The 15,608-nt window shown below is 43.4% G+C and overlaps 1 protein-coding gene across 3 annotated transcripts in view; it reads right to left on the reverse strand.

Annotated features, from left to right (window-relative positions):
* JAZF1 (JAZF zinc finger 1) overlaps window positions 1–15,608 on the reverse strand; it is a 343,720-nt gene that overhangs the window by 39,770 nt on the left and 288,342 nt on the right. For all 3 annotated transcript variants that reach the window (XM_060632790.3, XM_060632791.3, XM_060632792.3), the window contains exon 3: window positions 8,025–8,221. In XM_060632790.3, coding sequence (XP_060488773.1) covers window positions 8,025–8,221 — 197 coding nt within the window. The remainder of the gene's footprint in view (window positions 1–8,024; window positions 8,222–15,608) is intronic.

The following is a 15,608-nucleotide window of genomic DNA, read 5'->3' on the forward strand; positions in this document are numbered from 1 at the left end:
TCATGATCTCGTGGTTCGTGACTTTGAGCCCCACTTTGGGCTCTCTGACAGCGTGAAGCCCGCTTCGGATCCTCTGTCCTGCTCTCTCTCTCCCCCACTTGCTTTCTGTCTCAAAAATAAACATTAAAGGAAAAAAAAAATAAAAGAAAGAAAAGATGCCCAATCCTAGTGCCACGGAAAACAGCGGCTATGCCATTTGGGAACCACTTGAACTTGGGCAAGTTATCATTGAAGTGAGGCTCAATTTCTTTTGTCCTTAAATTGGGGTGAATTTGTCCTTATTCCTTTAAGGAATAATTCCTTTATTCCTTATAAGGAATTTGTCTTTAAATTGGGGTGAATTTCTTTTGTCCTTAAATTGGTCCTTTAATCATGGTGAATATGAATGCTTTTGTGCACCATAAAATGCTATAAAGATATAACCCATTATTATTATTACAGATCACCATTGATTCGATGGTTTTCTTCCAGTCAAGAAAGAGTTTTGTTCAGGAAGGTGTCTTATTGAGCTGTGGAGTTCTAGAAGAGTAAATGAAATACTTCTTCATTGTTGCCATCCTTACTCTGCTAACACTTTGAAGGGCAAGAGGAGATTCAAAACAAGGGAAGGGAAGCAGAATTAGCGTAAGATTGGGCCGTGACCCTCAGGAAGCAGGATAAAGGTTTTACAAGTCAATCAGAAAAGAAGATGAGAGAACAATTAGACCAAAGTAGTATATAAACAAACAAGCAAAGCAGCCATGGGCCAGGAAAGGGTGTGTTAGTGACCCTGAACATAATGCAAGCCAGATAATACGGCAACATCTTGTCATTCTCCAGCAACAAGACAGCACTTGTATATGAAAGGGAAATGTAAATCAAGGCCATTCTTTTTTTTTTTTTTTTTTTTAAGGTTCATTTATTTTGGAAGGAGAGAGAGAGAGAGAGAGAGAGAGAGAGAGAGAGAGAGAGAGAGACACAGCGTGTGGGTGGGGGAGGGGCAGAGAGACAGAGGCAGACACAGAATCTGAAGCAGGCCCCAGACACTGAGCTGTCAGCACAGAGCCTGATGTGGGGCTCGAACTCATGAACCGTGAGATCATGACCTGAGCTGAAGTCAGAGGCTTAACCGACTGAGCCACCCAGGTGCCCCAAGGCCATTTTCTTAATAGGAAGACTTGGGGGAATGTTTCTTAGGCACTGTCTAGACATTCAACTCTTTAGGGCAGAGCCTGTCCAGGAGAAAAAGCCACTAATGTGGCTTCAGGAATTCATAAATAGGCCACGAAGCTCAGTTGTGCTGAAATATTTCGCGTTGCTTTTCTCTTTTTCCACCATTAAGCAGAATAGATTTCTTTCTTTGAGGTTTTTCTTTCTATTTCATCCTCTTCCTTGGATGGGCAGGGGGAGGTATGTTAGTTTCGACCTCACCTTAGTCATCTCAGAGGTTTTCTGTATCTATTAAGCCTACTTCAGTTTATTTTGTCTTCCCAAAACGGCAGGCGTGGGGAGAGTTACCTCGAAGCCATTTATTTTATTTTTTTCAAGATTTTATTTTTAAGGAATCTCCACACCCAACATGAGGCTCGAACTTACAACCCAGAGACCAAGAATCCCATGCTCCACTGACTGAACAGCCAGGTGCCCCCACCTCAGCTCCATTTAAGTAGTTTCTAAATGTCAAGCAAAATTTTATTAGTTGTACAAGTCTATGTTGTAATTCCCATCCTTAGAGAAAAATTAGTACTTTCTTAAAAGATCTGTTGTGTATCAGTAACTCCTGGAAGTTTAAAAATCTTATAGTTTGAATAACTTATTGCAAAAGCCACAAAGGAATGTTAAGGATCTACTGTAAGGCCATACAGCAGGAGACACAGGAATATAAAGTGAAATAACACAACATAAAAACTCAAATTATGCATTAATACACATAATCTGTGACTTCACAGTCATTTTAGGGAGCCTAAACAAGAAAACAAAAAAAAATGGGTTTAATTTCCATGGGTGCCTTTCACTGGTTTAATATTTGCATTCTGGCTCCCCTTTCCTGAGTGGGCCAAAATATATATACAAATATTTTCCAGGAGAGACTGCAATGCCATTATAACCAGAAATCCAGCCAACTCTTTCTGTGGCTTCTCCCTGCATTAAGACATAAGCGAGCATCTGTTCAGTCCCATTGGACCCATCTCTGGAGTTCTATCAAGTAGACTACAGTAACCTTTCTCCAGGCAAGGTGGAAATATGTTAACCCAAGCGAGAAAACACACGGCTGACAACTAGACAGATCACATTTTAAAAAGTAGTTTCCCTGGGAATGCAGGCTGGTGCAGCCACTGTGGAAAACAGTATGGAGGTTCCTCAAAAAACTAAAAATAGAACTTCCCTACGACCCAGCAATTGCACTCCTAGGTATTTATCCACGGGATACAGGTGTGCTGTTTCGAAGGGACACATGCACCCCCATGTTTATAGCAGCACTATCGACAATGGCCAAAGTAGGGAAAGAGCCCGAATGTCCATCGATGGATGAATGGATAAAGAAGTGGTACGTATATACAGTGGAGTATTACTCAGCAATCACAAAGAATGAAATCTTGCCATTTGCAACTACGTGGATGGAACTGGAGGGTATTATGCTACGTGAAATGAGTCAGTCAGAGAAAGACAAAAATCATATGACTTCACTCATATGAGGACTTTAAGAGAGAAAACAAATGAACATAAGGGAAGGGAAACAAAAATAATATAAAAACAGGGAGGGGGACAAAACATAAGAGACTCTTAAATATGGAGAACAAACAGAGGGTTGCTGGAGGCGTTGTGGGAGGGGGGATGGGGTAAATGGGTGAGGGGCATTAAGGCATCTACTCCTGAAATCATTGTTGCACTATATGCTAACTAATTTGGATGTAGATTTTAAAAAATAAAAAATAAAACAAGTTAAAAAAAAAAAAGTAGTTTCCCAACTTGGGCTATAGGTTAGAATTATCTAGTTTGGGAGAGCTTTTAAAAATGCCCAGTGTCCAAGCTGCACCCACCAACTGAATCAGAGTTTCAGGGATGGAGCCCAGGCAAAAAGTGGTTTAAAAATCCTTGAGGTTGGGGCACTTCGCTGGCTCAGTGGGTAGAATAATGTGACCCTTGATCTTGGGGTAGTGAGTTTGAGCCCCATGTGTAGTGTAGAGTTTATTTAAGATTAAAATAATAATAATAATAATAATAATAATAATAATAATTAATAAATAAAAATCTTCCAAGTGATTTTGATTTCAGCCTGATGGAGAATCACTGTTTTAAGAGATTCAGTGGGAGGGGTGCCTAGGTGGCTCAATCGGTCATGATCTCACGGTTCAGGAGTTCAAGCCCCACGTCGGGTTCTGTGCTGACAGCTCAGAGCCCGGAGTCTGCTTCAGATTCTGTGTCTCCCTCGCTCTCTGCCCCTTACCTGCTCATGATCTGTCTCTCTCTCAAAAATAAATACACATTAAAAAAAAAACACAAACAATTTCAATTAAAAAAAAAAGGAGATTCAGTGGGTAAATATGGGGGTGCTGGGGAGGGGAGAAATTACTGTCTTAACTAATCTATAGACACTGATAACCAATACAATCTGCAAAAGCCAACCCAGGCCTTTCCTACGGGATGATCTCACTCCTTCTCCCAGAAAAGATAATTAAATTAATTTGAAGAAAAGAAAATTCACTAAACTCTTTTTTAGGGGGGAAGGAGCCATCAGTAATTCTGTCCAGATCTTCCGGTTATATGCACTGAATAGTTGTTTTAGTTATAAAAGTAAAACGGACTCAACTTAGTAAATAGGAAAAAAAAAAAGAAAGAAGAAAATACCACCCATTTTCCTGTCATATTAAGGTAACCACAGTTAAGTTTTTTTTGGAGTAAAAAAATAAAATTGGGACCATGCACATATGGTTTTGTAATCCAATAATGTGAAAACCTTTCCTTGTCATTACACAGTCCCCCACAACACTGCTGTGAATGACTGCCGAGCAGTCCATTGTTTGAAACGGCCATTATTTATTGGTGACTGATGTTTGCTTTAGGTTTATTCACGGACACAATTAGGACCATGATCCCTCCGACACGAAGTATGATTAACCTGATAACTACCGAAAGGATAAACCATTGGTATAACACGTAAACAGGTGGTGGGTGGGGTGGGAGGGTTTTGATAGGTAGCATTTGCCGATTTGATCGGTGTAAATACTCCCACCATGGCCAATTTCAAGATCGTCCTTCTACCAACTGGTTTGCCCCCTGAACATGGAACAATCGGCTCTCTGGAATCAGCTCCAACTCATCCTTCAAGAAAACCCTGGCTAAACTAAACTGGCCAGTTCTCCAGTTGTGACATGTTGTTTGAATGGCACAGTGGAAGTTCTGTGGATGAAGGTGAGCCGTAATTACAGTTATCTTAACACTCTGTTACATTTTGGTTTTGGAGCTGTCAAGCTGGTAACTGGGGCAGCTAGATGGCTGAAGGTCTAATAAGAGTTCTCTAAAAGGTCTTAATATGGAAAGTGCTAGTACACTGGAAAGACCACCTTTTTTTTGAATAGACGGACATGGGGCTTTGCGAAGTTAACCTTATCATGCCTCTATGTGTTTAATCTGTATATGGGAATGATAATGTTGTCTCAATAGAGGCGGTGTTAGGATTAAAAACCTCATTCATAGGGCTGCCTGAGTGTCTCAGTCGGTTAAGCATCTGACTTCGGCTCAGGTCATGATTTCACTGTTCGTGGGTTCAAGCCCGAGTCGGGCTCTGTGCTGATGGCTCCCTCTCTCTCTGCCCCTCCCCCACTCGTGCTCTGTCTCTCTCAGAAATAAACAGTAAAAAAACAACTTCATGCATAAAGTATATAGTAAGCATATAATACAGTCAACACTCTATAAATGTTAGTTGTCTTTCCCCCTTAGTGATCATACTCTAGATGTTCTTCTACGACAGGATGAATTCTGTTGACACTTTATTTGCAGGGAATTTAATTAAGTTGATCTTTAAATTATATATCTTTATGATTTAAACCAGGGATTGGCAAACTATGACCCGTGGGCCAAATCTGTTTTTTTAATAAAGAAGGTTTTACAGAAACTTTCAGTTTTAAAGGAACACACCATGTCCATTCATTTATGGAGTTCTCTAGCTCAATGGCAGAACTGAGTAACTGAAACAGAGACCCTGTGACCTACAAAGCAGGAAATATTTACTATCTGGTCCTTTACAGAAAAGGTTTGCTACACCCGTGATTTAAACCATTCTAACCTTTCCCTAACTGAATACTTTCTTTTTCATAATATGCATCTATATTTAAAGAAAACAAAACAGAGAGAAAATGAAAAAGATGAGGAAAGAAAATTTTCCTAGGATTTAGAAATTGCAAAATAAATATTAGGTCCAAGAGCACCGGAGAAATACTTGAAACTGTAGGATGAAGCTCAGCTCTAATTCAGTCAAGACGGTATATTTAAAAGAATATTTTATAAATGAGATTTTCTACAAGGGGATTATTACTCCTGGACCTGGAATACACCTTGAATGTATATGGAACTTGGAAGAGTGAATTTAGGAGGCAGAAACTTGGAATATTATTTATAACTTGGCCATGAAAGTGAACGAAACCACATTAGTCAGGCAAAATAAGCTGATCTCTCTAACTACAGGTAAAATAACATTTCAAACGTTGAAAAATGTACACATTCAAAACTGTACAGGGTAGGGGTTTAAGCAACCATTTCCCCTAATTTCTGATGTTTACACGGAATGTTCTTCAAGCAGCAAATAAGTTACCAGTGATTGTGACAGACTGAACATGACACATCTTTACCACGACATAAATTAATTCTCTCAGTGGGAAATTGTTAAAATAGGCAAGCTGTCAGAAAGATTTCTTTATGTCTGAAGGAAAGGAAATGATTCCATTTCTTCCAAACATTCTTACATGAACAATAATAAACTCTCACTTTTAAACTGCCTATTTTCATGGGGTCCTACGGCACTGGTTACTAATTGGGGCAGTCATGGTTATCTGCTGTTGGCCACGAATCAGTCCACATGAAGTCAGGTATAAAACACTCTCCGGTATAAAACTGCCCCCATAATTCATATTATAAATGAATAAATATTCATAGAAACACCCAAAAAAGAGGATCGCAGAATTACACTACGCTCTCATAGCATTTCTTAGATTTGCACAAAGATCCTGGCAAGTAAATCTTCACAGAATAAAATATGGTGGCTTATCTAAAGAATGGAAATAGGGTGGCTTATTAAAGAAATGGGCAAATACCCAACACATATCAGTGACCCTGACTCTGTTCCTGAAGCAACGACTTGAAAACTCCAGACCACAGAGATGAACATTTATTGGATGCCGGGTGTATACATACGCTTTCACATTTAACACACACATACCTATATAATGGGTATTATTAGTGATCTGTAAAGGGAGACGTGCAGGTAGGAACTCTGATGGGTCCGCCTCAAATGCCCTAACTTCGAAATGCTTAATCCTGACAGGACACAGGGTATCTGTTAGCCATGAGCCCCCCCAAAACTGCCCTTACAAAGGAGGTCCCATGACCAGAGTCAACTAAGTTTGGGAAACTTACTAAATCTTTCCCTTGGAGAAGAACAATATAGATTAAAGCCCCACATTAAAGAAATCAGTCTGCTTTGGTTTAACCCATCAACTTCCCCCATCTTGTTAGGAAATGCCTTTCTTCCTGTTACTATTTCGTGAAAGTCAATATTCTGAAACACACTTTGAGAAATAGTACTGTAGTCCCCTCCCTTGCTGGGAGATGGCCGAAAGAGAAATCCACAAACTGTGAGAGAAAATACACATTTTTACCCACAGTCAAGGGGGTGATGCTACAGAGATGACGGTGTGATTCCAGGTGGCTTCTCTTTGCTCTTAGGATCAACCCATGGTGCCCTGGCTCCTGTCCAAAGCCCCGGCCTCATCCCACACTGGTCAGCGGGCCTATTTCAGTACCTGGGACCTGCCAGGCTCCTCCTCATAGAACTTCTGTAAAAGGTTGTTCCCTGGCTGGACGTTCCACTTGAGTCCTATTTATCTTTCAGGGGAAGCGTTTTCTCCATTTCTGTCTGGGTGCCCTCCTATCACTGAGTTCTATATAGCACTTGTCACGGTTACAATGTTCCATTTATTTAATGCCTGCCTAAACTCCCACTGTGGAGAAGGAGGAGGGAAATATATCGCAGGGCGATCCCAGGATGCCCTCTGGTCTGCCCCGCCTCCAGGCAGAAGGGCAGTCTGGGAAAGAAGTTAAAGTCAGGGAAGACACACTCAGAAGCCCGGTGGTTACGGGTCCAAATTCCATCCTGCGATTTAGCTTTATTCACTAATAAAGTGGATTTTGATCTCTCCTTGGGCGCCTGTTCTACTTTTCCAGTTGCTTCTACATTTGGGAGGGGAAGACAAGAGTGTGCTTCCTCACCGCCTACAACGCCCACATCTCCCACTAGGGCCCAACTGCCTTCAGGACGCGGATGAGGTCTCCTTTGGCTCGCTACTTATAGCTCAGTGTCTGGCACGTAGAAGGCACTCTGATTGGTTTTGTTTTTTTACATTTATTATGGAAAATGTTTAACATAAGCAAGCATAGAGAGAATCGTATAACGAACCCCTGCGTAGTCATCAGCCGATGCCAACAGTAATCAACGTATGGCCATCTTGTCTCATTTACTCTTTCACCCGACCGAAGCAAATCCAAGACACTGTGTCACCTCATACGTCGCAAATGGTAAGGGCTTGAAAACGTATCTATAGAACCATTATCACCTACCTACTCCCAGTAATTCATAAATATTTCTTCAGCGATAAACGGAAGACTTAATCAACAAACTCTACAGAGACCAGTAAAGGGTCAAAGATGGGAGTGGCTCTGAATCATCATCTGTCCCCGGCCCCCTCCTGCCCCCCAGCATATCAGACCTCACACGCTCTTCCCCAGTAACTCCTCCCCCGCCCCCAAGATGGCAGGGCCAAGCCACTCACCCGTTGGGGTGCTGCTGCGGAACGAAGAGGAGGGGGTGATGGGCGGGGTCACAGGAGGGGTAAGGCTTCCACTGCTGTGGCGTGGTGGAGTGGACACATTCCCTCGAGACACCGAGCTGGACAAGGTCAGCGAGAGCTTCGGCTGAATCTTCTTCTTCAGGGACTCCTGCTCTCGGCGGGCAGCATCTGTCATGAATCTGAAGCAACAACGGAGGGTGAGCAGCCAGGACCATTTATGGAGCGTGAGGAATGAGGACGGTTACCCGGAGTTGGACAGATGCCCCACCCTGGGAAAGGGGCCCGTTCATAGGTCTCGAATCTCAGAGACTCACGACAGATTCCCTTCTCCTACACGATGGAATGATCTCTAGCTCAGCGTCTTCAGGTTCCTCACGGGGTGGGGGGCCCGTTTCTTCCTGAGGCAAACCCTCCTGGTGGGAAACGTGTACACACAGACTATGTCTGTACTCAGGGCAGTGCCTTTGGTGACAAGACTTCCTCTCTCTTGGAAGGTCCTCTCTTGTCTTTCAACTCCTAGAAAGCCCACCCATTCTCACAGTTCCCCAACCTTCCCAGGGGGAAAGGGCTTCCTTCATCTGTAGATTGGTAGAATTTACTGTTCATAGCACTTCACTGCCACCTACCATCTATGACCCCCTGAAAATGGATTCTTTTTTTTTTTTTTGGTCTTACTCCAGTTCCTCATACTGTTATTTGGGGCTTGAAAATTGTCTTGGCGGACTGAAGGTCTTGTCTCCCTAACCGTTAGCTGAAAGGAAAGGACACCCGTCCCCACAAATCGCTGCCAGCACACCACCAAGTCAATCTCCGTCAACATTTACAGAGTGAGTAAATCTGCCCAAGCAGATTCACGAAGAAGGGAAGAGAGCAGCACAAGGAGGAAGATCACAGCTGAAGACCTGTTTATATTGTGATTTTATTACTCATAAAGGGAAAGGTGACTTTTCCTGATCATTTCACTTTGGAAACGTCAAAGTTATCCCTTCAACCCTTCTCTTACGTTAGTAATATTCAAACTTCGTTCTTTTCTCACTGTATAACATTTCATAAGTTCATGTAATACGAGATTCAAAACAATCTACGAAATGGTATCTGTCGCTTAAAGAGCGAACTATTTTTTGGATTATACATTTTTTTTTAAGTATAGGCTCCATGCCCAATGTGGGTCTTGAACTCATGACCCTGAGATTAAGAGTTGCATACTCTACTGACTGAGCCAGCCAGGTGCCAGCAAACTTTTTTTTGTATTACCCGCAGGTGGGGCTTTGTCAACTGCATTTTTTAAAATTGTGGCAGAGGGGCGCCTGGGTGGCGCAGTCGGTTAAGTGGCCGACTTCAGCTCAGGTCATGATCTCGCAGACCGTGAGTTCGAGCCCCGCATCGGGCTCTGTGCTGACAGCTTGGAGCCTGGAGCCTGTTTCAGATTCTGTGTCTCCCTCTTTCTGACCCTCCCTCGTTCATGCTCTGTGTCTCTCTCTGTCTCAAAAATAAATAAACGTTAAAAAATTAAAAAAATAATAAAATAAAATAAAATAAAATAAAATTGTGGCAGAAAGCCTAGTGCATAGAACACATGAAAGCTTTTAGGCAAGAAAATAGGCACCTATGCCCACTGCCTTGGCCAAGAGGACTTAACCATGCCTCTCAAGTCCTCCCTGTACCCCACCCCCATCATTATGTTCCATTTTTTTTTTTTTTAATTTTTTTTTCAACGTTTTTTATTTATTTTTGGGACAGAGAGAGACAGAGCATGAACGGGGGAGGGGCAGAGAGAGAGGGAGACACAGAATCGGAAACAGGCTCCAGGCTCCGAGCCATCAGCCCAGAGCCTGACGCGGGGCTCGAACTCACAGACCGCGAGATCGTGACCTGGCTGAAGTCGGATGCTTAACCGACTGCGCCACCCAGGCGCCCCATCATTATGTTCCATTTTAATACAATTCATCATTAATTAATTCCATTGCACTTAAACACAGTGTTAATTACTCAACACATTTCACATTCTGTCTACAAAATTTCTTAGTATCTGCCTTCATTACACTAGGGAGTTTTGGAAGTCAACAGATAGTCCCCATGCCTGGTTAAAAAGCTTTAAACACTCAATGAAACAATATTACAGTATTGTTACAACGTCTTACAATGTCTACTTTTGTACTTGGAACGTGCATGGCTCATTTCTTGAATGGCCTCTGCAATACAATAAAGATATATAATAAACCAGATATTTATGACGATCTGAACGGTAATAAAGCTAAATGCTTTGCCTTGAGCTCTTTGGTTTTGTGCTACAAGATGGCAATGGTTTAAAAAGAAATGAAGGACAATGCAAAACAGAATTGTTTGTGCCTGGTATCCAGTACTCATTTACTTTCAGATGCCAAAGCTGGCTCTATTGTTCTTAAAACTGCTTTTTTTCCCCCTCCTCAGAAACCTCTAGTCAAAATATGGACTCTCAAAATATGGCAACTACTCAAAATAAGGAAAAAGAACAAGTGCTTTCCTCTATTATTCTAAGTAGAATTACTAACTGGCACAGCACCAAGCTTCTCGAATGGGGGTTCACAGTATGCCCGGGAGCGGGCACAACCACGGGACGGACATACTGCTTCCTCTAGAAAGACCAATTGTTCTCCAGGTAGGGATTTCAGGTCAGTTTTTTAAATGGTAAAAAGAAAAGAGACTTTTTGAAGTAGACTCTATGGACAGACTCTATGGAGTAGAAGGTAAAATGTACATCTTGCACCTTAGTTAAGAGCGTGGGACTTGGAGCCAGGCTGCATGTGTTACTTTCTTTTTTTTTTAAATTTTTTTTTTTAAGGTTTTATTTATTTTTGAGACAGAGACAGAGCATGGACAGGGGAGGGACAGAGAGAGAGGGAGATGCAGAATCGGAAGCACGCTCCAGGCTCTGAGCTGTCAGCACAGAGCCCGACGCGGGGCTCGAATTCATGAGCCGTGAGATCATGACCTGAGCCGAAGTCGGCCTCTTAACCGACTGAGCCACCCAGGCGCCGCTGCATGTGTTACTTTCTATGTGACTTGAGGCGAGGTTGATAAACCTCTCTAAACCTCAGCTTTATTGTCCGTAAAATGGGACTAAGGACCATCGGCAGAGGGTTAAGACACATCTCTTCCTTTTCTGCAGGAGATTTTGATCTTTGGTTAGCTCAGATGGTAGGCCAACTATGCTAGTAGGCAAGCGCTCCCTGTGATCACATTGACCCCCGACTGGTAAATCGCTTCTCGACTGGGAGGAGTGAGAAACCATTTATTCATTCGTGACAGGAAGCCACAGCTCGGGCTTCCTGCGTGCGGTGATCTTGTATCTAGACCATTCCGGCAGGGAACTGAGGAGTATGCCCGTGGAGGGTTATGGGACTTTTTGGTTCCTCTTCTGCCAGGGCAGCCCCCACCCTTGCCCGCGGGGCATCCTGACTCCCTGCCTCTGTACAGATCACTGTGTGCCAGCGAGGACTCCACAGAAGGCCCGATGCTGTCCTGCTGGCAAGCTGTGGCCCTGCCTGCTGTTCCTCTGAAGAGACTCAGTGCCCACTCTGGCTTCCGGTCGTCTTGAGAGTCTGAACGTTCATCATGGGAGAAAATCACCCACTAGCGGACAGGATAGCGCTGACTTTAGGAGTGCCTGTCATACAGGAAGTGGCTCAAAACACAGAAGCTACTGTCATTATATACAACCCTGTGATACGGTTTTAGCTACATATTCGGTCTATCTTACCTAACTCCCAAGTTTCTTGCGGATGCGTTGCACGTTCATAGGTCTGAGCTTTTTGTGTTTGTGCCTGACGTATAGAACTGGCTGTGGCTGGGCTGATGGGGAATCAGCCCAGGGAGTGCACATACGACATTAGATGGAAACTCTTGTCAAAAGAGGGAGGGAGAGAGGAGGGAGAGAGGAAGGGAGGGAGAGAGGAGGGAGAGAGGAAGGGAGGGAGGCGACGGGCTTCTCTGTGTCTTCTCTCACCCTAGTTAAATAGTATCAATAGCTCATGCTTTTTATTGTACAATATTCTCCTACAGCTCAGGTATGAAACAACAACCATAAAAAACCACAACAAGGTGCACACATACCCCTCACCTTCACCCCCACATGAGTTTGGTCAGCTATGGACAGCAATCTATTTTCGGCTTATACCTGCTAAGTGCTTTCTAGAAGTGAGAACGAGACATCATGTTAAAAGCATTAAACATGAAACCCATAAAGCACTTCTGCCAACCTTCTTCTCCCTCCCTCCTTGGATTGGTGGTTGTGAACTTGCTTGCAGCTATACTCATAAATCCTGGCAACCCTGTCATATTAAGATACACAGCTGCAGGGTTATTCCCGGTGACGACACACATGCGCACACGGGTGTACAAACGCCTTGGGAACATTGGTTACGACTCACCAGTTTCTCACTGGCAATATTGCACTGCTCCTCTCTCTTATCAACCACGACATCACCTATGTTTTGAGACCTATGAAACCCTAAAGTGTTAAAGCAATGTTCCACCAAGATGGCCGCTTGTCAAAAGATGGGCAGATTCCCAACAGCAAGGAATCACTCAGGGAGACGAGTTCATAAAGAACCTGATACGGCAGAGGAAGGCTGTGAATACAGCCAGGGGCTAAAGACTCATTGGTTTTGACCAGAAAGCCAGACAAATCCACTCCCCACCTTTGAAGGCAGCTGCACTCTGACAAGTGTCCTTGAAGGATCACAGCCCAGACCTTTCTGTGGTCTGTCTTAGAAATGTCCCCCTGTATTCCCATTGCTGACAGGGAATTCCAACTTAGGAAGTCATACCACCCTGTGGTCTGGTGAGTTTTTCTCAATGGGTTTTGACGTGCTGGGTTTTTCACCTTTTCTGAAGCCTTCAGTAATAGCTGCCAACATGGGGGTCTTCGAGCTGGAAGAAACCTAGAAAAGACAGATCGCCTAGTCTAACCCCCTCATTTTTCACATTAACTGGGAACAGAGGTGTCGCGGCCTGTTTAAGGTCACTTTGCTGGCGAGGGGCAGAGAGCTAGCAGCAGAGAAATTCAGCCTCAGCACTGAATCAAATGCTCCTACTCTGCCAGGCTGCTATGGGCATATCAAAGAACCCTGAGCTTTCTGGTTTTTGCTTCAGAGCCTCGGTCTTCAAAGTTGCAAGGGCTTATGGAACCAGAGCTTGGGGCTTGGGGCAATGCAGAGGGAATCCCTCTGGGGGGTTCCATGTTGGAAGTGAGGAGGCTGGGAGAATAGAAGGCTTCACCCCTCCATGTCAGCCACGTTCTGCTGTGTGGGGCTCCTTGGCTCCTGGGGGCCCCCGATTTGTAACTTCACCAAGCTGTGATGTGGGGAAGCTGGCCGTGTCCACCTCCTTGAATTCTTTCTGCTTTGCAATGGGAACTGTTCTAATCTTGTAGAAGTTGTGTGCTATTGTGGGCTCATACAGCTCATCAGCTCGTGAGAGCTGATCATTAAACGTTCAGGGATTCTTGTGAGCCAGCTGTGAAACATACCCATTATTAAAAATTAAATTATATGAGCTTATAATTAAACAAGTATATTTTTAAAAGGTAATACACAAAGCCTATCAGTTCTTAATTATTTTATTCCATTTTACTATTATCTATGTCGTTGGGGTCATTTACATTAATATCCTGTCTGCTATAATTTCCATCTAATGATAATGGTGCTCCCATACACCTCTTCCCAACTCTGTTCAATGACATCATGTTGGTAGCTTGAAACTGTCCATACTGGGAGTATTTACACCATGGAAATTGGCAAATATACCAATCAGGGACTTTTTCCTCTCTAAAAGTCAGTTATTAAAAATCTGTCAGAGGGGCACCTGGGTGACTCAGTCAGTTAAGGATCCAACTCTTGATTTCACCTCAGGTCATGATCTCACGATTTGTAAGTTTGAGCCCCCCATTGGGCTCTGCGCTGACAGCGCGTAGCCTGCTTGGGATTCTCTCTCCCCCCCCCTCTCTCAAAATAAATAAATAAACTTCAAAAAAAAGACTTATCAGGGGGCGCCTGGGTGGCTCAGTCGGCTGGGCATCCGACTTCGGCTCAGGTCATGATCTCATGGTTCGTGAGTTCGAGCCCCGTGTCGGGCTCTGTGCTGACAGCTCGGAGCCTGGAGCCTGCTTCAGATTCTGTGTCTCCCCCTCTCTCTGCTCCTCCCCTGCTGGTGCTCTGTCTCTCTCTCTCAAAATAAATAAAGAAAAAAAAACTTATCAGAGTACCTTGTAATTATTTATTTTCTTTTTAGTGTAGAAAAGAGCATTTGAACTAGGCTCCTTGCCTACTCACTAATGGAGCCAAGCACAGAAGGGATGAAGAATATATATAAGGAAGGCTTCCTTTCCTTTCAAAAATTATAAGAATACATCTCGTTAAAATACACTTATGTAAACATTGTTACGGATTTGTGACATTTTTTTCCAGTTGTGGAATATACACATACACATACACAAATGAGTGCACATAATCCACATGCGCAGTTTAAAGAGTAATAATAAAATGACAGTCTATAGGTTCACCACTCAGCTTCTTACCAGAACTTCTGAAGTTTCCGTATACAAGTATGGTTGATTTTTGAGGGTATTTTCCTCCAAGTATTGCCTTTCTACACATAGAGAAAACGGAATATTTCTCAAAGAAAAAACACGGTCACCTGAGAGTTCATTCACTGTTGACTAACAGCCTGGAAATCTGTGGTCAGCCAGAGCCGTGTTTTCATTTTGAAACCGAAACTGCCGTAAGATTAATTTTAACTTTCCTACAAATCAGAAATGCCTAAGTTACTTTAATTTAATATGGTCATTTGTAGTAATATTTGTTATTGCTTGGGGAAGTACATATTCCTTAAGTAAATTTTCAAGACTCCATTATAAATCTTTTAAACCCTTCGACCACAATGTTCATTCAGTCTGACATGTTAAATGTGGAAACATGAATATAACACCACAGGGGGAAAATGTCAAACTGCTAGTCCAGGGAGACCAGTTTCAACCACAAACTCAGGAAATTTACAGATTTCACTGGAACCTGGACAGAAACCCCACTGCCACCCACTCTACGGCCAAACACCTGAGCCTAAGTGTCCTGCTGGGGAAAAAAACCACATGGCTTTCCCCGGCTCTGGAGAACCGAGGGATGGAAATGACCACTCGAAACTGGAGGCTCTCTCGGAAAAACCTGAAAAGAATCCAAACTACGAGATGCGTGGTGTGGTTTGGCTGTTATTATAAGACTCTGGAGAGGGCGTGTGGTCCAGAGGCCTGAGTCGTGCGTCAGGAGGCTTGTGCTGGGGCGAAGAAGCGGGTGGCCTCCGGAAGTCCCAATGCTCTCCATTCTGGCCCTGGGTTTGTCTACTTGTTAAAATTGAAGCGTTCTGGTGTTATGGGTATATGTAATATATCACCCCTAAGTTCCTTCCCAGCTCCAACAGTCAATGATTTTAGCAATAGCACGGTGCAGTGTTTTCCAAACGTTTTTACCACAGCCCGATACGAGACAGATCTCCTATTGGGAGCCCGTACACATACGTATAATTAGGCCTGCA

This window comes from Panthera onca, chromosome A2 (genome assembly GCF_046562875.1).
Source record: "Panthera onca isolate mPanOnc1 chromosome A2, mPanOnc1 haplotype 2, whole genome shotgun sequence".
Taxonomy (NCBI): domain Eukaryota; kingdom Metazoa; phylum Chordata; class Mammalia; order Carnivora; family Felidae; genus Panthera; species Panthera onca.